The sequence below is a fragment of the Blennius ocellaris genome (assembly GCF_963422515.1).
Source record: "Blennius ocellaris genome assembly, chromosome: 2".
NCBI lineage: Eukaryota > Metazoa > Chordata > Actinopteri > Blenniiformes > Blenniidae > Blennius > Blennius ocellaris.
Window position 1 is genome coordinate 23776370 of NC_137651.1, and position 23574 is coordinate 23799943.

The 23574-nt window shown below is 42.6% G+C and overlaps 1 protein-coding gene across 1 annotated transcript in view; it reads right to left on the reverse strand.

Moving 5' to 3' along the window:
• Positions 1 to 23574, reverse strand: part of LOC308141652 (neurobeachin-like) — a gene marked incomplete at both ends in the record, with an annotated part of 240698 nt that overhangs the window by 140387 nt on the left and 76737 nt on the right. The window contains 5 exon segments of the mRNA XM_080511859.1: positions 3894 to 4062; positions 5408 to 5560; positions 9531 to 9639; positions 13158 to 13291; positions 13377 to 13574. Of these exon segments, the coding sequence (XP_080367985.1) occupies positions 3894 to 4062; positions 5408 to 5560; positions 9531 to 9639; positions 13158 to 13291; positions 13377 to 13574 (763 nt within the window).

Here is a 23574-nt window from a genome sequence, read left to right on the forward strand (position 1 = left end):
CCGGTTGAAACATCCTCTCCGTGTCCTATAATTGGACGCTTCATTATTATCTGCTTGGCTATCTCTCTTTATGTGTGATTCTTTGTTTGGTCATTTTTCAGTTTAGAAAGACGGAGAATGGATGAAAAATAAATAAATATTAGCTGACGGATCAATGAAACCGCGGCCACACTGAAAGTTGTGTGCTGCAGGACGGTCGTCCATTTAAAGAATGTCGTCTCCAGAATCTGGGACAAGTTCCAAACCCATTTACAATCAGCGAGGGAGTCAACAACAATCAGCTCCGTAATTACACGTCCATTCCAGCCCACATTGAGGGAAAAGGCCCGACGAGAAAACACAGAGCAGGAACACGGTTAACAGATTCACTTTGTAGCTCAGGATGTGTGAGTACACATCGCTGCAATTAAGAGGAAAGAAATGGATTCCTGCGTCTCAGTTATTGCAATCTATACTTTTGTTAAAATGTAAACAAAGAAAAGAGCCAAGTGTTTCTTTTTATTTCTCCAGAGACATTTCTGGATCCATCCTGACATTGTAAGAAGCAAAACCTGGACTCTAAAACAAATATTCTTTATATTACTCTCTCGCTCAGCTTAAACTGAATATTGATGTTCTTAATATGGTTCTTATTAAGGAAGTTAGTGGGAAATTTCAAAATACAATGCACTGACAAGTGAGGGTCTTGCTCAGGGAGTCCCAGTGAATGTTTTTTTGGACGGTGGGAGGAAAGGCCCCCGGGGACATATTTGAACATGATTTGACATGATAATCTTTCCTACTGGCAGCCAGACATGAGAACGACATTGTTTTCAGCCTCTCTGCCCTTTTCCAAGGAAACGGACATCATTTTCAAAACGTTGCAGACTTTCCTGAAACGAAAACGCCAAAACGATGCGGTTTTCAATTCATTCTAATTCTATAGTGATGCGATGACTTGTGGAATATATTGCTCTGGCTTACTCGTGCATCTTTAGTTTGAGAAAAGAAAAACTTCCACGGGACTCTGACGTAAAAAAGGAAAAAAAATAGTCTTTAATCCAGACTTCTTCATCAATTTACAGGAGGTTTCCAAAGTTAAGTTCTCCTAAACAATAAACTATATTATGCTACGGTAAGAAAACCGCGTGCCTCCGTCGTTGATTATTTCCACACCTGACTGCATTCACTTCTGCGCTTCATCCCAGCATGCAGTTTCTTCTCCTTTTCACATTCACAGCGATCAAATACCAGAATACTTCCCAAATGAACACAAATAACATCAAACGAATCTCAGTTGACTTTTAACAACTTTCTATGAACTTATTTATTCAATAAATATGAACTTTCAAACAAAAATACGCGCGATACTTAATTTAAACTTGCATAAACTTCACCTGATCACTTACTAGTATGATACTGTTTAATGCAGTGAAAAATTACTGAATGCGTACTTATACAAACACCCAATGAAGGAAGCTCATCTCAGCATTCAAATTATTTTGAGTTGCCATGCAAAGCCTACATAAGTCAATCAAAAGCTCCTCCATAACCTCTGGCCAGCTCCTCGCCGCCGGAGTCCAGCGTACTGCCCGCTCTCCGTCTGACCCGCCTCGCCTCCCTTATCTCATCGTCCTTGCAAAGATCACAAACACAGCCCTGAGAGTCCTGATCCGCACGCTCTCTCTCTCTCTCTCTCTCTCTCTCTCTCTATTGCCTGGCGAAAAGGTGGCAATCTGCTGTTTTCTGGCAGGAAACCGTGGCCTCAGACACGGTCATGGCGTTCAGCCCAGCCACTTCATACTCGGTGAAACTACCGCCCGGCGCCCACGATGTGGAAGACACCGATTGTGCCAGCAGAAATAAGTCCTCATCAAATTACGGGAGGGATAAAATCTACTTCCTCGGATTCCCCACATCTAAATCTATTAATGTACAAAATCAACTTTTGAGTGTCCCAAAAAAACAAGACGGATACAACTAATTGCCTGAGAACATTAAAGTACATCACTTTCGTCAAACAGCCCAGTAATGCAGAGATCTCATTAGCCAATCAAAAGAAGACCTGCTGACACGGCGAAGACCGCCGGCTGAAGTTCAAACCGGGCATCAGAAAGTGGGAAACGTAAGCCTCTTTGAGAGCGGTGCGCTTGTTGATGCCAGCAGGCTGATCTTTTTCACAAACTGCTGATTTACTAGGAATTTTCCGAACTCCCTCCAGGGTTGGCAAAGAATAGTCTAAAAAGGAGAATATACTCACGCAGCAGCACAACAGAGAGGAAAAAATGCACTAAAATAACCAAGCATCACCTCCGACAGCACAACGAGACTGGAAGGGGTCAGGAATGACTGTAAACTGTACATTAAAAATGAAGGATCCATCCTGGTTAAAAAAAAATTATACTTGTTCTGGGATAAAGTGTTTTGTTTGGAAGGACGGGAGTTCTGCTGAGTCAGCACAACCTACCTGAGTGTTTCTGCTTAACCAAGGACATCCTCATCGTGTTCATTGGCCTCAGTGTTGGATCCACGTTTACGTTACTGCTGACGCCATGTTCTCCTGAGACTTGGTAGTTATATGGTTGAGAGTCATCGGAATAGCAGTGCGACTCTGCCGTCTGTCCATGTGAATGTGCGCATCAAAACAAATCTACAATAAAGTCAATCAGAGTCACTTCCAGACTGAAAAGTACTTGAGGAAAACTTCCTGTATGTGACATTCTGAGCCTTAAAACGATGCAAAAACCATCCAACTTCCCCTGGAAATCAATTCTCATCGTGCAACGGTTAATACGGTGCATGTGAAGTTCACATGAGACAGAAATTGTCACTGCTGCAAAAGTACTGGCGGAGGTGAGGGGAGAAGAGTACCATTTTTGGGAAGCTGGCTTGTTCTACAAGTATTACATCAGAACACAAGGTTTAACCTTCAGCGAGTAACTTTCATTCAGCCTTGGAGCAGCATAAACGCAGGTCTGAGAATCGATATGAAACAAGCGCTGTACAACAACACAGTTCATTTAGAGGGGAATAATGGATAGCAAGGAAACGACAGCCCAAGGACACTTTCCCTTGCAGCGCAGTTTGGTGACGCCTCGTCGTTTCACAGACTGAGGATGCCATGTCATGGTGCCGGCCCGGCTTTCTGAGCCCCTAACACCCACACGGAGCTGGATGACAATATTGATACGGTGCGTCTGTCTCGCTGTCGTCTCCCCGTGAAGGCTCCGGTCCCAACAGCTGACAGGCAAAGCGCCTCCATGTGGTGATGAGTCATTTCAAATGTGGGGGAGCTGTTGCCATTTTAAGGAAGACACTTTGATAAGCAGGCTTCTGGCGGCACACAACGAGTGTGATTGTTCACTCTTTGTTTTCCAAGGCGCTCGTGCTCAAATGTGTGAGAAACTGCTTCCACAAAACAAGAATCCAGGTCAGCTGATGTCCAATCACAACTAAGACCACGTCCACACAATGAACACGACTTTATTTTCTCCACTATCCTTCTCCAAAATATTCTGTCCACACGTCACCATGAACACGGCTCAACATGAGGCCAAACGCACCAAAAAGGCAGAAGACAGAGCACATAGAAATTCAGAAGTAGATTTCTGTACCTAAACTTCTATATAATGCTAGTTCTATAGGTCTATGGCCCTGCTCCTCCTGCTGCTAGCGTCAGTGGCTTCTGCAGCTCCACCGATGATTACGTCATCTTGCTCGTGCCATCCACACCCTCTGGGGGTTGAACGGCACGAGCCGGGCTTTTAAAATTTCCCCACTCAGGGACCCGTGTTCAAAAAATCCTGTCTTCGCACTCCATGTGGATGACAGGCCAAATGGAGGTGGTCTAGGCGAAGCGGCTTCATGGTGTGGACGGCCCCTAAACGCCAAACTTTTGTGTTGGTCATGCTCACCGAGGCCCTTCGGAGCGATGCTGCTGCAGCCTGCAGGGTTGACGGCCCAATAGTAGTACTTCAGTGAATGCATGAGCTGAAGCACTGTCCCCACTCGACGGATCGTGTTGTAGATGGTTGCCGTGCCGATGAACTCGGCAGAGAGGTAAGTATACAGAGAGAGCTGGACCTGTAGGGAATTAAAAAAACACACGCACTATTACTTTCCTGCAGACTTACTCCTGAGTAAGACAGGACATAACCATGAACTTCATTTTTTAAGAAGGATTATATGATGACAGCTTGAGCCAATTAGCTCCCCATTTTACATTAACTAAAACATTTTACTTAACCGAGCTTATTATATGAGCAGATGTACGTTAAGGATGACCACTCTGCGTTACTCAATTTTATAATTGCTGCAGCTCGGCTGTGTTCAGCGATGATTAGCACGTACTCTGTAATTAGCAAGCAGACCTGATGAGAATTCCTAATCCCAGCAGAGTCACTCTGGCTCAAAACACCGAGGGCGTTTCTCCCCCGCCCCCTAACCCATTTGTCACAAATTACAGGATATTAATGAGTCAACTGCGAGTCACGATGTGGTTTAACCCTTAGGTAACTCAAAACCACATTAATGTTCCATTAGAGGTCAAAGTGAAAATGTGACCACAAATCTTGTTTGCCCACTCGGACTGAATCCAAGGTCTCGTGTAAAGTTGAATATCGAATGCCGCCGTGCTGATTCACACAGCCGGGGGAATCTCTAACCTGTGCAGCTTGAGGACGGGAACAGAGGAAATGTCCTGGTACGTCCTGGGGGGACGGCGCCGCTGCAGCTCCGTCCCCGTGTGGCTGTAAAGTGCTCCAACCCACTTCATTACCTCTCTTTTTCCTCCCTTTCTCTGCGCTCTATTTCGGAGGGAGTGTCGCAGGCAAGCCTCCAGACACTTTTGTATTTATTTCCTCCTTTTATTTATTCATGGCCTGGTCCCAACCGCGGCATTCCCGAGGCAAATGTATTTGCCACACAATACTCTGCTTCTTTGATATACCTCATCCCTTTTTTTTGTTATGACTCATTATTAAAAAGGAGACAGGAAAAAAAAAACATTTAAAACTGACTGGTTTGGTCAAAGTCAGGTGCTAAAGTGAACTAATATTCATTCAATTGACAACCAACTTAATGGATTCAATAATGTTTTCATTCGGCTCTTACTGAAATAAACTGAAGCGTGAAATATAATTTTTTCAATGTGCTGTTATACTATCCTGCCGGTTTGTTTTATTACCACCTACACAAGCACTGGCTGTCACTGGGAATGTTATCAAACCTGACACCTGTGCAGTAAATACTTGACAGCCTATTTCCATTCGAACACAGGCACGCGTGAGGATTTGCAATTTCCAGTTTCGTGTTTGCAGAAGCGCCGATCATGCAGGATTACCGAAGGCTTTTGCGTGGGAGAGAAGCTCGGGCTGAGCGTCTGTTTGAGCCGGGGAGGGCTTGGGGGGGGTTACCTGCCGGATCTCACCTTGGCAGGGGTGTGGATCCAGATGGCCGCGTTGAACAGGATGTGGTCGCACAGCTGCTTCAGCAGCGGCGCGCCGTGCATCAGGCCGTCCAGATACTTGGCGAAGGACAGGAATTGCTCCAACACCGGTCGGGTGATGTGAGCTCGGGACGACTGCAGAGAGGAGAACAAAGTCACTCCGGTGTGTGCTTATCTTTCCCATGCTTCTCGTAGAGCAAACCCCCCGGTGGTCGCTGCTTCTGAAATGTCTCTGCAAGACTCGCAGGTGGAAAAGAAACGCGTGTCATAGTGTGAGGAAAAACATCTGTGTCGTTAAGTTGCCTGAATAACAGGTAGAGGAAATAAACTTTAGAGGCGATGAGCAACAGAGAGCAGCTGAGCGCTGCAATGCAGAAATACACTTGAAGCCACTAAATTTACATTACAGAGGCGACTGGCGCACACGTTTGAATCACATCTACAATCAGAAGGAATATATTTTCTCAGATGACTCAGATATGCACTTTAAAAAAAAACATCCACAGGACAATATAAAGATAATCATCGAGTCACAAGATGCCGCATGACTACATACTGACATTTTGGAAAGTATGTATTCGTATGAGATCAACTGGAGTGAAGATAGAAAAGTGCAGCAATTCTAAAGACAGGCAGGACAACTACAGTTGTTCATGCATCACGTGCTTTTATGTGAGCTGATGCTGTGTGTTATACTATCAAAGCCTGAACCTGAACGGGGAACACAATGTTCCGTTTTCTCTGCACATTCCATTGGTTATTTTCTCATCACATGTAGATCAGGGATGCCAAACACATTTTAGTGAAATGGTCCAAATTCATCTCGGGTCTGCCAGACTTGGTTAAACAGTGCAACGATAATCAATTTGAACTTTTTCTTTTTTGTTGCATCGAGTATATACCGGTATGATAAAAAAAAAAATTCTATATTTTCACAAAACCAAACAATTACTACGGAAAATTACTACAATGTCAAGAAAACGTCTCCTACGGCTGTTGCTTTATGCACGTTCTTACACGGCATGGCTTTGACACTAATGCTTATTTGTTTGCAATAATTATCATTCTGGTTTGGCGGGATGAATTGGAGCATGAATTGGAGCTTCTTGCAGTTTTGGTGTGTTTGGTGAGTCACAGCGCCTCTAAAGGCCTGTCATGTGTACTACATGTACTACATGCCCTGAAGCCTCATGTTGAGCCGTCTTCATATTGATGTGTGAACAGAATTTTTTGGGAGAAAGTTGGGGAGAAAAAAGACCGTTTTTTTCATTGTGTGGATGTACCCGAAAGTCCTGAGCTCCAAATGGAACGCACTACAAGTACACGAGTACAAGTACAAGAGATTTACAGCCAGTAAATTCCTAACAACTAAGAAATAATGTAAAACAAAACACAAAGCACGACACTCTTTGTACTGCGTTTCCTTAAGGAGTGTAACATCAGGTTTGCATGCTGAGAGCAGCGATGAATGAATACACTTTGTCATTTTGTCAAATGACTGAACTTGGAGGATAAACTACAGCCCATCATGTCTTGACTTCACGTCAAACCTCCAGCAGAACCTGTAGTGTTCGCCGTCCTGCCCGCCTGAGTGGCGCCCGCTCTCCGTCCAGGTGGGGGATTCATGATGGCGGACAGGAGGCAAACTAGTGAAGGCCCGGTAAGAACGGAAGGTGTGTTATAAACAGATAATGAACAGATGGTGCGATATGTGAAAGTGTGAAACCTGGCAGCAGAAGCGGGGTGGGACGTGAGGGGGGGGGGAGGTAATAAAAGCGACAGCTCTCATGTGCCGATTCTGCCTGCCTGTTAGTTAACAGCAGCTGAAGTCGGCAGGCAGGCGAATCACTGAGTGACAAAGTAGAGTCATTTCTCAGAGCTCCAAAAGAGCCGGCACTCGGGGGGGGGGGGGGGGGGGGGGCAGCCTGCTGCAAGATCTGCATCACAAAATGGGGTAAATAAAGGTCGATGTAGAAAGAGCGAAATGGGCTTTGTTCTTACTCTAATCCTTTTCCTGCTCAGGACTACACGACACTGTTAGATCACCGGTGTTTAGACCCCGGCGTTTTGTCTCATGTCTTCGTGGTTTACGTTGTCCCCGTGTGTTCGCCTCAGCTGGGATCACTTCGCTCTTTATTGTTCTCCAGTTTCATGTCTTTACACACTGGTGCTATTATAGTTGTTGTTGGTTCAACGCTTGTCACTACAGTATGTTTCAAGTTCCACTCATAGAAAGAAAGGGTTGAGGTGTTAGCTAGTTTATTTTTCACAAGCTCATCCCACAAACGCATGTTCCTTACAAATGTGGCGCCATTTAAAGGAAAATAAAGTGGGTCAAAATCATATATAGGATTAAGTGCGAGAACTTTGTTAAGTAATCTACAAAATACATTTGTGCCCCTTTTAGTTATACCGTATTGTTCTTCCCTCTTCATATCGAGTCGCGTCTTTATCTTATCGGTCAGGTTTGTTTAGCATCATATCTAGTTATTGTTAGTGTGGTTGTCGTTGTTTGCCATGTCCACATACACTCTTGAAATAGACAATTGCTCTACATATCTCACTCTCAATATTAATCATTACTAATTCTATTACCATTTATTCTCAAATGGAGGCTTTGGGACTATGCGAATAAACTGAAGTATCCAGGTACAACATACACATGTACACTGAGAACGTGGATTTGAGGTGAAAAAATATATTGTTGGTTAAACTGTCATTTCATTTCCATCATGAGATCGATCCAGGGTCTGGTGATTGTGTTGTTGTTGGCGTTTTTAGACTTGACTGCTGCTTTTGACAAAATGGATCATAACATTTCAATGTCAGGTCTGGAACATCAGGGGCAAGGCACTGGGATGGTTCAATTCCTCCCTGGTAGACCGAACCTGCTGTGTCACAGCTCCGTGTCCCTCTTGTGTGGGGTCCCACAAGGCTCAGTGTCAGGCACCCCCCTTCTTTTCTCTCCTCTACCTGCTCCCACTTGGCTCCACTCTCTGCATTTCATTCCATTGTTATGCTGACGATTGTCAGGTTTATGTGCCGCTGACAAAGGAAAAGCCATGTTTGGCAAGACTATTTTTAAAGTCTCTTGATGACCTGCAGGCCTGGATGGCGCTGAGCCGATGAAACTCCAAAACGCGACAAGTGACGGTGGCACCACTGGGATCTACCCTGATTGATCTGGGTTATTTTGCCCAGTTTTTGAATTCAATCATCACAAATCTTGGTGGTGAGAATGGATCCGGACCAAAAGCTTGACAGCCAGATTAGAGCAGTTGTAAAGTGTTTTGTTTTTTTCCCCCACCTGAGGCAGCTGGCCAAAATAAAGCTTTTACTCTCAAGGCAAGACCTTTAGATTGCAGTCTCTGCTTTTATTACCAGTTGGCTGGACCGTTGCAATGCTAAATATGTCGGGGTTAGTGTGGCTTCCACTGGTTGCTGTCAGATGGTGTAGAACACGACTGTTCAGCTTTTAAGTGGGACGTATAAACTCAAACATATTTTACCAGTTTTAAGGTACATCCACACGAAAAAAAAAATAAAAATCTTTTTTCCCCCCCAGCCTTCTCCAAAAAAAAACTGTCCACACATCACTATGAACTCGGCTCAACACGAGGCTTCAGGGCATGTAGTACACATGCCAGGGCTTTAGGGGGCGCTGTGACTCACCAAACACACGAAAAACGCAGAACCGTGTTCCAAAAAACCTGTTTTCACGCTCCTAAAACACGCCTCAGGTGGATGACAGGCCAAAAACAGCTGGTTTAGGTGAACCGGTTTCCTGGTGTGGACGGGCCCCGAACTGTCCTTGCACTGGCTGCCCATACATTTTAAGACCTGCAACGACCACGCTACTCTGCACAGGATAGTGGTATAGAAGATAAACGGATAGACGGATGGATAGTATCCCTGCATGCCACAAAAAAGCCGCCAGCCCAGAAATAAACTATATAATGTAGGATGGAATATTGATCAATTATTCAATATGTTAACTTCCCGTTTCGCATGAACCTGAGAGCATCGAACAATGTGAAGAAGTCAACGGTACGGTAAGAAGGTTGGTTGTGAAACGGTGATGCCATCCTTACATTCCCCTACATACCTTCTCCAGCAGGTATCCAATCACGAGGAAGCCTTTCCCTCCTAGCATCTGCTCCTGCATGGCCACCGAGCTCTTCAGCAGCTCCACCAGAAAGGCCAGAAGAGTGGCACTGCAAAAAAAACAAAAAAAAACAGGCATGAAGCGACCATCCACTCACTCAGGCGGTGAGCAAGCTATTCCGCTATTCTGAGAGAAACGGCATGAGCAACGGGAGGCTGAGTGAAGGCCACTTGCAGAGGATGTCAGCAATCAGCTGCGAATGCTCGATCTCCACTATCATCCCTCTGTCATTCAGGAAAAATAGTGGGCTTCTCGGGGAGCTTCGAGTGGTCTTTGAGGGTAACTGGATGTGTACATGTGAGGTGGGAGAGGAGGGTTTTTATTTTATTCTTCTATGTCGCGAGGCTTTACAGTGGAAGCCTTTGGCTGAGTGACAGTGGTACTTGGTGACACTTCTTAATCGGCTTTTCCTCACATCCTCCAGTGGTTTCCACTCCAGCACAACAATCGCGGGGACACAATCGCTCCTGAGCAGGCCTGCTCTCGCAGGCCGTATGCACAGAGACTCATCCAATCAATGGTGACGTCTATGTGTAGCGTGTCTGTTTGTCTGTTTGTGTGCAGCTGCTTCCTCACTGTAGTCGGGGGGGTCAATACACCAGGACTGCTTTAGGTTCAACTCTATGTGCTTCTGGTTTATGCTCTGATCCTTGGGTGCAAACACACAATCCTTCCAATTTGGAAAAACCGCGTTTTGACTCATGGTACATCATTGCTTCTTAAGAGTGCAGAATGAAATGTGGTTAAAAAAGAAAAGAAAAGAAAGTTGAGCTGCTTATGCCTTCAGTGATCGTCACAAAGGATCATCTGTATCTCGCTCTATCCACTTCCTCCATGTCCTCCTCCACTAGATCCATCTCAGGTCTCCCCTCGACTGAAGGCTCCGGCTCCAACATCTTTTGTCCAGAATGTCTATGATCTGTCTCCAGTCCATGTCCAAACTGTCTTAATCGCTGACTTTTACGTTTAAACTGTTCAGCCTCTAATATGTCCATTTCTGTTTCTGTCCATTCTGCTCATGGAATTCTCAGAATCTGTTGACTTCTGCCTTTTAGGGGTTTCTACAGATGGTGATATGTTAACAGTCTTATACGTTAGCTGTCATACTGGCCAAAGGACGATTTCAGAAACTGCATAATATCACACTCAACCGAATTAGAGCTAATGGCTAAGAAATACCTCATGACATAAGATTAACAAAATCATTCTGTGCATCTTCTACCAGTCGTGCTTTCAGAAAATAAATACTCAGACTTAAAAGAATACTTAGGCACCATTTATAGGGTAACATTTTCAAGTGCAAGCGCAGATCTTCGGTTGGACACCGAAAACACACCATAAATGTGGCCTCACAGAATCATACAGGTTAGACCATACCTTCTGTCCTCAATCCATAGCTCTTGGCTTGTCTCAAATTATTTAATCACTGACCCCTCAACCTCCCCCTCTCACATTTGCTTGTTGTCCTTCTGTCACACATCAGGCAGAGTGTTTATTAAAATCCATTCATCTGAGGGAATCAGATCCGCGGGCATTCTGCCATGTTTATTACGTGGAATTGTTTTGAACTGCTCAGCCCAGCAGGTTTGAGACGGATGGAGTCGGAAAGCCACGGCGGGGACCAAGAAAAAAATGTTTGACAGAGTTACAGAGTGTAAAGCGGCGACCTGAACGGTCCAGCAGAGAGAGAGAGCGAGAGAGAGAAAAGAAGAAAAGCTGAGATGAGACGCTTTGGGCATCTGGGATTTGTGCTTGCTGTGGACACTCCAGTGTCCGTCCATGTCACTGAACTCGCAGTGGATTAGAACCGAGCTCAGACTTCATCCCGGGGCAAAGGGAGGGGCAATGAGGGGAAATACCCTCCAGCTTCACCGTGACCGGAGTCTGACACAGAAGAACAACATGTCCACCGTATTGCGGACGCCCAGACTCCGTCCTCCACAGACTACATTATAGGTCCAACGCGGTTTAATGAGATACCTGCTGCTGTTGTGTTGATTTCTCAACTGTCAGTGATCAACAGAATAATGGTGATTAGTTTGTTTTGGAAACCTGGGACAAGCTTAAACACATTTCCCATTAGAAGAAAATGTAACGTTTTGCCAACTCAGACACTTTAATTCATGACTATTTAAGATCATTTCAGGAATAATTTGAACCTTTTCAACACATATTTTCACATAACAAACATGTCACACAGACTGCTGATGAAGTCTCGATAGTTTTTTATTTGTTTTTAAAATATGATTGAGTGACCTTGAAGTGCCTCACCGAGGGGGAGTTTTTATTTATTTATTTATTTCTTGTGTGTCTTCTTTTGCTTTGTTTTATTTATTTCATTTATTCATTTTACTGGTATCGGTGCATCCTGAGTAAAAAGTCTGATACTCAATGGACATTTTTTTATATATGATGAAGACTTTGGATGTTTTGATCAATTCTGTAGATACACTATTTTTTCTTTTCCCAGACGTTTACAAAGTCATTTGTTAACCAAATGTGATGGTCATTAAAGGTCTACTATTGGTCTGTCCTTGAATTCCATTTATGAAAATAAAAGAGCCATATATGGAAAATGCAAGAAACAACAAACCAAAAACAAAGTGGTTGTTGTTTGTTTGTTTTTTAACTATTTGACATTTTTAGAAAATACAACTTTTGGCTTTTTGAAATAGTGATTCAATCATGTTTTTCATTGACAACTAACAAAATAAATATGCTCACGATAACCAGAAATGAATCAAAACACTCTAAATTGTCTAAATTGTATGATAAGCACTGTCCAATTAGAAAACGCTGTATCAAAGATAATAGACAAGCAAAACCTTGGATCACAAAAGGAACATTGAAATCATATAAAAAGAACAATTATTTACATAGAATATACATAAAACTAAGAACCAAAGATACTGAACACAAAAATAAAACACAAAAATGTAATAAAATCTGGATAAAGCTTTAAAATGTTCCAGTTCTATTCACACATTTAGAAAATCCTTTAAGACCAACGTCATAGAAAAATATATTACGCTAGAATGAATACCAGAAATATTAATAATATGATCAATTATATTAATAATAACAAAAACTAAATAGTAATAGTAGTATCATAATATTAGTAATAAGAATATATAAATACTAATGGGAATATAAGTGTAATTGTTGGTGCTTCATAAACTGTATATATACTTGTACAGCTATAATAAGATTTGATGTGTATACATGGGTATTTATAATATATTGTGTATATTTGTATAAATTAAATGTATTATTATGTTTTTCACTTTATATATGAAGCTTCATTCAGAGTCTGATGTCTTGCGGTTTTGTGACATCTTGTATTTAGATTTGTTAATAGGGTTTAGGCGAAACAAGTGTTTAACTTCAGCCTAAACCCTTTCAGTTTGTAAAAGTGTCAATCTTTAAAAGAACAGTGACCGAAGAAATGATAAAAAAAAAAAAAAAAAAATCTCATATTTAAAATAACGGCTCCAAACTCACTTCCTCACTTCGTCGCCATTTCAATATTACTGCATGTCGGTATCGGCTTGCGTCATCGAGACTCACCAGACAGTCGTTTCCACCTGACAGTCGTTCAGCTGATGATAATCCAGTTGAGCAAAGAGGGGGAAGAGCACCTGGATGCCTCCGATGGAGTGGATGGCGCTGTGGATGGAGTGCGTCACCGTGGCCTTCACGTCCTGCCGACAAGAACAGAAAACACAGAGCTGATCGCACGTCAAAACCCAAGGCCCTTAGAAGAATCGACACGCGAACGCCACTGACCTGTAGCATGAGGGCGTGTGGCGAGTGCACGAAGATGGAGGCGTTCTCCCGCGGCGACGACTCCAGGCAGAGCTGGGCGTCCGTGGCCTTGGCGTTGTACGTGAAGGCGATGGAGCTGGCCAGTTTGCCGTCGTACAGAACCTGCTTGTGGTGCTCTGCGAGGTGGAGGTCGCTCTCCGATTTGAACTTGAAGCTGCTCTGTTAAAGTAAAAAAAAAAAAGAAGAGATGAAGGAAGTAATGTGGGTTGCATTATTTTTTGTGACGTTTGTCTTAAAACTTATATATAAACCACATGAGGCATAAACACAGTTTCAAATTTGCTCCAAGTAGCCAAGCGGACATTTTAGGGACGAGGTCACGGAGTAACGGAGAAGTTACCAGTTCCAATTGGAGAGAAAATATCCATAAGTGCTCAAACTCAGAACTTTAAAAGTTGGCTAACATGATTATTCTGTCATTTCTTGTGGCGGTGAGACTTGCTGTGTGAAAATGTTGAGCTTTTCTCATGTCTCATCACTGCGTACTTATTTTTCATGGAGGATTTCTGAGGATTTCTCGGCAAGCTAGAAAGTTTAACTACTAGTTTGTACCACAAAGTGACTAGAAACGTTGAGGGCAGACATAGAAATCGATGTCGAATTTTTGCCTATACTTGAAGTGAATTGCCTGCCGGCCAAGCGTTCAGAGCAACGTCACCGTTTGATCCTTTGATGTTGGTTCTTTTTATCGTTGTGAAGCGAAATTCTACTGTTCATACACTAAAAGGGAAAGTGAGTTGGCTTTAGTCAGTTTTACCCCACTGAAGATGTGTTGTTGCTATAGTAATCAGATTACCAGGGCAACGACACATCTGTATAGATGTGGTACAACAGCATGCTTGGATGGAAACTGAATTATAGAAACCTTGAACCTGAGGCCCCGTTCAAGCAACAATCACAAGCCACTGGCCTTGCAAGGGCGTGCTGTCTACGTGCAAACATGTGGGCAGAATGTGGGGATCCGTACGTGGCGAGTACCGCCTCCGTACAGATTTGGGAGCATGCCGACACGCCGTAGCATTTTTCCTGCATGAGGAACTTTGGCTGCGTTGGGGCTGCGTATTCACTCCCGTACGGGTGACGTGCTGCCTTCTACAGCCAATGATCGCACAACGCACTGACTCCGTGCTGCTGGAAGCTGCTCTTACAGCCAGTGTTGCCAGATATGGCAGGTCTCCCCTCCAATTAGGAAGCCAAATTCTCTTACCTTCTAACTGTTTATTTCGTGCATCAGTGTGTTTTTAAACATATAGTTTGACGGTTTAACACAGGGGTGGCCAACCCTGGTCCTCGAGAGCCGCAGTCCTGCATGTTTTAGATGTTTCCCTGCTCAAACACACCTGTTGTCATGATGAGGCTCTGCAGAAAGCTTGACAAGGAGCCACAAATTGCTGTCAGCTGTATTGATGTGAGGAGACATCTAAAACGTGCAGGACTGCGGCTCTCGAGGACCAGGGTTGGCCACCCCTGGTTTAACATGATTTCTACACAGGCTGAAATGTGGGCTGGTTTTTTTATTGAAGTGTGGTTTTTACAATGTTTGGGCGGGAAGTATTGAGTCATATCTGGCAACCCTGCTTGCGGCATCAGAACCCAGAGTCTCTGCGGTGGAATGGAGGCGGCAGCAGCCGGGACATCGGGCGGAAAAACTCACGTTCATCGTACTTGCACACGCTTACAACATGCGAGTGAGTAAGGACACGGTACGTGAGGTAATCGCACGGAGATTGTGTGTTGTAAGCACGTACGACTTACATACCACGTGTGCAACGTACGATGCAACGCAATCGCCAACGGCCAGGCGTAGCCTGCAGGCCACGTACATACACCTTGCCTTGACATACTCCCTCCTTGCTCTTGCCACTCCCTCCCCACAGAAAAACGTGGCGGCCGCTGCCTCCCCAAAACAACGTAGGGACTAAAAACACGTAGGGTGGGTTGGGACCGTCACTTTACACGGCAACGCCTTCAACCGGAAAAATTGTTCTATTTCCTGCCATTGTTAATGTTCGTACTGTTCTGCCGTTCAAAAATGATGCAGTGTAAATGCAAAACGACGCATTTTCACTTGAAGCGTCACGCCTCAGTGTTTAACAAACAACTTTACAGAGGGGAGGATCTTCTGTGATGTCGAGGACGACCTTATCTTTGTCTCGGCGTCACGAAAGACTCTCCGGAACCTGCTGGAGACGATACCGACGCCCCAGAGGCCCTTTTTCCATCAGAAACTATGAGACAAACTGAAACGTTTCCCTTTCAGTAATTTTACCGCATACAGTTAGAGTGATAGATTGAGTCTATCACAGTCTCAAGAGTGTTATCTTTTAATTATAACTTGATGAGAAAAATATCCATTTAAGGAGGAGGAAACACTGAGAGCGCCGCGCTACAGAGACGGTCCTCAAAATGCTTTTTGGCTATTGATTAAAGCCGTCCTCGTCTTTTCATTCACTCAAAGACCAGAATGTTTTTCCCAGCGATGTAAACCAGTCTTGACACTGTTAACAGCCGAGTATGCAAATGAAACAAGATCAATTTAAAATGAGAAAGCGAGAACGCCAGCGAGCAATATTTAATCTTGAAGAAATAAGAGAAGTCTATAATGTATATATGCATACATGCGTATTTACTTCGCACCCAAAAGTAACTCCAGGTTGGATGTTATACTGCACGTTTTTGACACGGTAAGATATTCCTGTTAACAGTTGGATGAAGTTATCCAGTTGATAACTTCATCAGTCGGGATACATGATGACATCGGCACGTCGAACGTCGGTATCTGCCGATAAACACAAAAACCATTCAACGTTGGCATTGGATTCAAACGCGGATGGTTGTACACCAATTTCTTTTCGTTTCAGGTTTTGGGTTTTTTTTTTTCGTGACCGGAGTGAGCACGCCATGAGCGAGATCACAAAGAGGGGCGAAAAAAAAAAAAATCAACTGTGTCTGATGTGTGGAGATTTTTTGTTTTTGTTTTCGTACAGAAAACATACGAAAATTCGTACAGTTCGTACAGAAAAAATCTGCCTCTCGTCTTTGGAGCATGTAAGAGTGTACTTTTTGTTTTTTCCCCCCAAAGAATTCTGCACTTTACTTCAGTTTGCCTGCACATCAACATTGCTGTCATTGGTTCCAGCTCAGATAAATGTGTACAAATAGTTTTAGAGTTTAGTTTTCAGTTTTTATATTTCTAATCCTTGTATCACTACATGGTCTGTTCGCCTGCAGCCCAATAATTCAGATTGATTCATGTGTGTATGGGGACAGTTGAATGTTCATTAATGCTGTAAAGTACACTTTCACTGTTCCTGGAACGAGAAATACTTCACAATGACAAAACATTATCTAATGTTAGCAGTATTAAATATTGCAGTAGAAACACAGAGGGATTATATTGGTGTCGTAAAAATGTTTTAAAAATATCGACCTGCAAATATTCAATACTGTGCATCCCTAGTTTTCAACTTTTGTTTTGGTAATTCTTCTGGGTTTGGGGCAAAACTGCTTTTGTTTATGTAAAATCAAGGAGTCGGGCTTTGTTTATGTCCTCTTGTTTGATTCATTTTGTGAATAGATCAGGTTAGTGTTCAAAACAAGACATCTAATTTTGTTTGTTGTTTTTTTTGTCTTTCACCTTCAGATGTTGATATTTCTGTTTGAGATTATCGCTTCTGCGTCTTACTTGTAAATCAACCACAGTATCTTTCATAGAGAAAATGGGACGGCTTGTCAGCTCCTATATTAACACAGGAGCTTTACACCTCAAGCGAAGTCCTTCAGCTCTTTGGGAGTTTGTCGCATTAGGGAAACAAAAGTATTAGCTGGTTTTATTTAGTAATTTTTCCCTCTGGATGTCAGAATGAGCTTGCAAGTAACTGCAAATCTTCAACATCTACTGCAGTACAATGATCAGGCTAGAAAGGAAGCCGTCGAGGAAGATCAAAGTTGCTTTGATACGGCGGATGATTGTTTACGAGCATTAATTCAGCCGAGTCATTCACCGGAGCCCGTTTCTGGGGGAAATTTCAAGCCGAGCCATCACTCCTGAATCCCCACAGGAGACGCGCTGAAATTAATAAAAGAAAGGCTTTGTGTCACGACTGATGTATTTTACTTATCTATAATCCATTTTGAAGCTTATAAAGCTTCCTCTCTTCTCTGGTGTGAGTGGAGGAGCGATGGCTGCTCCCACATGACGGGGCAACAAAACAGGCTATAATTACAAAGAGAAAAAACTTACTAAATATCTTCCCACCTTAGAATTATACACCACGTTAACACATCCCCAAAACACTGGTGAGCCATAGCATTATGAACAATCACGGGTGGTTGTGCTTTGCAACATTAAAAAGAAAAAAATACTGGGGAAAGGGTTTTTACGCATGTGTTTGAACAGATTTGCAATGTTTTCAAAATGATGTCTGTTTTTCACGGCAACAGCAGAAAGACTGAAGACAACGTAGTTGTCATCTCGGACCACCAGTGGGTGCTGCCGAGTGTTTTTGCAACGAAAACACAAACACATGCATGGAGAACAACAATACGTTGTGAACTTTAACAATGGTGAGCACACAGACACCGATTGGAGTGTTTTTATGGGAAACTGTCAACAATAAAACTTGTTATCGTGCAGAAGAGGGTTTCACCGCGGCCGCGACGAGCAAAAGTTCCACCGTGGGAGTCATTTTTAAAAGGTAGTTTTCAGTCGTTCCGCGCACAATTGTCATGTGAAAAGACGGCCAAAACACAACAAGAAAAAAATCATGTAAACAGGGCCTCGTATCAAAAAATCTATTACCGTACATTACATTACATTAAATTACTTTATATTACATTACATTACATTACATTACACGGGCCTTCCTGGAACAATCTGTGGTCAGCATCTCCTGAAAGTGGTCTAAGGAAGGCAGCTTGATGAAGTGGGAACCAAAGACTGGTGCATGTGGGCTAAACCAACAGATGAGCTGATAACTTATTGCTGGTTCTCATTTTAAAAAAAAACGTACTATCAGGATATAAAATAATATTACAATTGGATGTGTAAATGTGCATCAAAAGACCCCAACCCTTACCCTGAAGGCTTGTTTGGGATGTTTACCTAAATATCAATGCAATAAACGCTATAATCTTCATCCTCCTTCATTTTAAGCAGGTGGTCATAATGTTCAGGCTGATCTGTGAGCCTGTAACACTGACATGTTTAGTGTGTCATTTTACGCGTTTGAAACTTGGGAGAGCTTTTGACAGCTGCATTAAAGCCGGTCAGTCAGCGGCTCGGAAACATGTCGATTATGGCTAACATAACAAATTACTGATCAATACCAGACTCGTCCTGATTTACTCAATCAATTAGCTGTTGACAGATGAGCTGAATTAATCCGTCGGTGGCGTGTGAGTGGAATATGCTTAATACCAAAATCAATCCCTCTAATCAGGAGGGCTGAATTATTAATGGGAGGGAGAAATGCTTTTTGTTTTTTTCCTTTTCCTTTTCCTCTCCCCCGTGAAAAGGCTGAGGAAAGAGTGAAGAAAGAACTACAGTATGTGGTTATGCAACACGAGGGTTCATGCACCTGTCGGGAAGGCGTCTAAATCCGGGCTGCATGTTTTCACTGAGCGGATAACAAAGGTGAGCCGAGTCAGGCTGTCGGCTCTACCATCACTGCGCTTTCTCTTTCGACTGCCTCTCAAGTGCAGGATTTGAAGTGGGTAGAATCCTTTCAACATGACACATTCTTTTTGGTTTTTTTGGATTTTGTTTTGTTTTGCACAGAGCATTTGGTACAAATAACACAGAACAAGTTGCATTGTTTTATATTTGTAGGAGTTCATTTTTTTTTTATCTTCATCCAGCTGCATTTCAGGATTGTTTTCTACGTTTTCAAGGGAAAATGGAAGATTCTTTGTGTTTTCAGTGTCATTTTTACATGGCCACAGTGTCCGAAGCCGCTGCCAGCCGTCATTTGGATGGTCAGTTTTCAGAAAAGACGTGTTCCTCAAAGCGTCTCAAATATATATATAATGTCCATCACTATTCGTCACCTCCTAATTCTGCCTGAATTCATCTTTTGTCACTGAAATATAGCGAATTATCTTCTCGAGTACACAACTGTCAACTGACTTCCAGTGGTTTGTATTGCGCCCAGTGATGAGCGCCGTGATTGGACAATTGATACCATGTGGTCTATACATTTTGAAAGGCGGCCTCTGATTGGTTCGTAATCCTTTGACTCATCCAAATGCATTCAAATACTTAAGTGGAGAGGAGGAGTTTCCTCTCCAAGATGATGCATTAATTATATAGGCCTATGACCTATATGATTTTTCACTTCCAAAATTAAATGAGAAAAGGAAATATATTACTCTTAACAAACAAACCCCGCCTCCAGCCGACCTAATTGATTTTAGACACTCATAATTTTTGACACCCAAAATAGCAATTCCTGCCTAAAACCACAATTTAAGGTGTTTCTTCTTTGTAAACGAACATTGTTTTGAGACAGTTGATATTGAAAATGAAAGTTTTCCTAAACAAAAATGCAAAAAAAAAATCTTTTTCACATTGTCGTGTCATATAAACGGGGCCATCTGCTAATGTTGGCTGGTCTTACATCAGTTTTCTCACTCCAGCATGATATATATATATATATATATATATATATATATATATTTACAGGGGAGGTCCTGCCAGCGAGGGCTGGAGCCACGCTCAACAGGCAAATCTCCTTCCAGTAGAGATGATAAAAAAGCATACGAGATATCCGGCTCATCTGCTGTGATCGAGTTCGCGCTGCAGCCATCATGCATCTCATCACGTAGTCTGTAACATCCTTCAGAAGTTCCCACTCGCTGAGCCCAAGTGACGAGAAATAACAAGCTTCAGTGCCCTGCGCTCTTGTATGTGCCCCTCTGCAGTGTGGAATAATGATCTGGTGGGTTTTCGCCCATCAAACCCTGCAGCTTTAGAGCATCTTTCCTCAGACCAGCCAGTCAGAAAGAAAAATTAGAGCACAGTCGCTGGCTTCCTCTCCCAGTGCGGAAAGGTTGTTCTGGACCAGAGGCGACTCTGGACATGCCTGCCAGAATCAGAGCCGGGACTCACTATTATCACCGGCCAACAAGGATTTACTTTTGATATTCAATGGTTATTACATTTTCTTTTTTGGTATACAGTCGTCTCTCATTTATCACGGCAGTTACGTTCTAAAAATAACCCACAATCAGCCAAATCCGTTTTTTTTTTTTTTTTAAACAATTGTAATATATGTTTAAAGGCTGTAAAGCCCTTCCACCACACACGTTATACACTTTTCTCAGACGGGAGTTAACATTTTCTCACATTTCTCGCCTGTTTAAACACTCTCAAAGTTCAAACCTTTGTAGATTTTAAAACATAAACATACATCTGCCTTTTAGGTGCCGCCACAGGTGCAGAACGTTTCGTCGACATTGTGGGTGTTATTATTTCGGCATGAATAATAAACGAGTTCAGCGAACACAACAGTTGGTAAAGAAGAAGAAAATAAAATTGGTTGGTGTTTTTAATGGCTGTAATTTGAGCGGGTAGCCGGCAGAGTTGTTTAAAACGAGCAGTTATTCTTTGGTTTCAGGTTCTCCACTCTTTCACTCATTGTTCGTCTGCTTGTTGAATCAGGAAGAAAGAGAGCAAGAGAGAGAGCGAGAGCGAGAGCGAGAGCGAGAGCGAGAGAGAGAGAGAGAGAGAGAGAGAGAGAGAGAGGACTTAATTACTCATGAAAACAGTCATGGGTCCTACATTAATCAGATGAAAACATCAAAATTCATCACTCTATCAGGATATTTTGAGGCCATAATGTTCTCAGACATTGTCTATACTGCAGGTACACGCACAACTAAATGTTTCAGATGTTTTCTTTCTCCTGCTGACCGGATGCTCACGTCCAAGTCTGAAATCCATATCGGCGGCACAACAACAGAGTTCCAGAGGAAGAGAATCGAGTTTCTCCAACATGTTTTTCTCTTGGTTCACTTGTATGAAGGAAGAATGGGGCATTGTCGTGGTGAACTTGGAGGCTATGCGGAGGAGGAGGAGGAGGAGGAGGCATGTCTTTATAAACATGCTTGCCAGATGAAGCGGTGACATTAGGGACTTGTTTAGAACGCTTTCAGGTGAAGGCGCAAAACCAACCTCAGGGTCAATCCATACAAATATCGCTCTACTCGCCCATCGGTAATGCAGACATGTGTATGTGAGGTCCGGCCTTTAACCTCATGGCCAACAATAAATGAACGTTTGATAAACAACCTATGCACATGTTGTTTTTTGTTGTTGTGTTGTTACAAATGGGTTTCAAACTGAAGCAGGATTCAGTTTTGGATCATAACACTGCAAAAAAACATGCATTTTCAATATTGTTTCGTTAAAATTGCAAAGCATAGTCATTCTTAAATATCTAATGGAAAGTTTAAATGAAGTGGAAAATAAAGAAGATTGGTGACGGCTCACATTTTCTTTGTGATTACCAAAAATAACGGCGAACACTTGCTGGGTGAACATAATAAAATGACGGAAAAAAATATCTCATAAATTAAAATGAGCCATTTTAGAAAGAAACTACAGAATATTGTAGCATGACCTACATGTCAATATTATATTTGTGAATGTACTTTTATTGTGGCCTTGTGGTATTGATGTGTCCCTAAAAATATGCCGTGGCAACATGAGTCATTGGCGTTACTGTTCACCTAATTACAAGTGTCCAACGTGATTTATAAAGGTTGATGCATTTACCCTGGTAGGACACGACTCACTTTGACGCATCAGTTTGACGCTTGATGGGATGAAAAAATGACTGTTCCACATTTTAACGGTATAGAGGAAACTGATGTTTTACTCACTACATTTACCCTTTTTAGGATTTGCTGTCACGACGCCTCAAAATTAAGTTGTTAACACAAATCCATCTAGGAACTTTTAGTTTGTTGCCTGTCATGCTACGACAGCATGATTTAAAAGAATTCAACCACAAAACATTATGCATTAGGTTTTTTTTTGCACATGAAATGGTTAGTTGAACAAGTGTCAAAATATAATATTTTTGGCATGCAGAAGAGCCCCGCGGTCCGGGGGTTTGAGACCCCTGCAGTACTCTTCTCCTGCGGCGCTGCAGCAGGGCGGCGCCGGCGCCGGCTCAGTCTGCCTCATGTAGAACACATATGGTGGCGACGATAGAGGGCGCGGGCAAAAAAATAAGAACTCAAAGTGCATCACATAAAACTGCAGAACGTCACGGCATAATTGTTTTGACGAGTCAAACGGGTGACTAATTCTTGGTCTGCTTCTGGATGTTGGTGTGACGAATGTGACTTTTCAACTGCAGACCAGGCTATTAGTGAAAAAATAAAAAAATAAAAAAATAAAAATGGCGAGAGGGAAAAATGTTGAAGCATTTCTTTTGTATGAGTTTCAATTTCACATCAAAGGTAAAAAAAAAAAAACAGCAGTGAATGACAGGATGAAGTTACACACCCCTTAAGGTAGTACATGTAGTTGGTATAGTAACTGGGAGTTTTTTTATGTTTTTAAATTACTTCAAATGTATCTTTATTTACTATTATTTATCTTATCTTAATTCTGTATTTATTTAATTGTTCCATTCCATTAACACTTGAACCCTTCATCTCATTATTTTCATTTCATTATTTACCATTTTCTCTCAGCACCTCCCCCTCATTCCTATTTTTATATTGTTTGCAACATTACTGCGATCTTTAATTAAGGTCGTTCAAAAACAGTTGTTCTGTACCAGTTGCAAAGTAATTTTTCTCATGCTTTATATTTTTAATCGTGTTTTATATCGCCTTCAAGTCATCAGTTCTAAATGCCTCGGAAGATTTCTCAGACGAACAATAAAAGTTTGAAATAAATTTAAGATAAAGTTGGAATCAACTTAAATCCGTTTTGTAACTGAAGCTCTATCCCGTGGAAACCTCCTGGAAACATTTTTGGGAGGTGATAGAGCTTTACCTCAGCTTTAAAATGAGGTATTATTTCTGTTGCTATGTGGACGAGCAAGCGAGATACGGGTGATTTGGGGGATTTTCTAGCCTGGAATCTATATGTTTCGCGTGAGTGGGAGCCCTCCCCAAGAGGGCGGCGCTGTAGGCACATCGC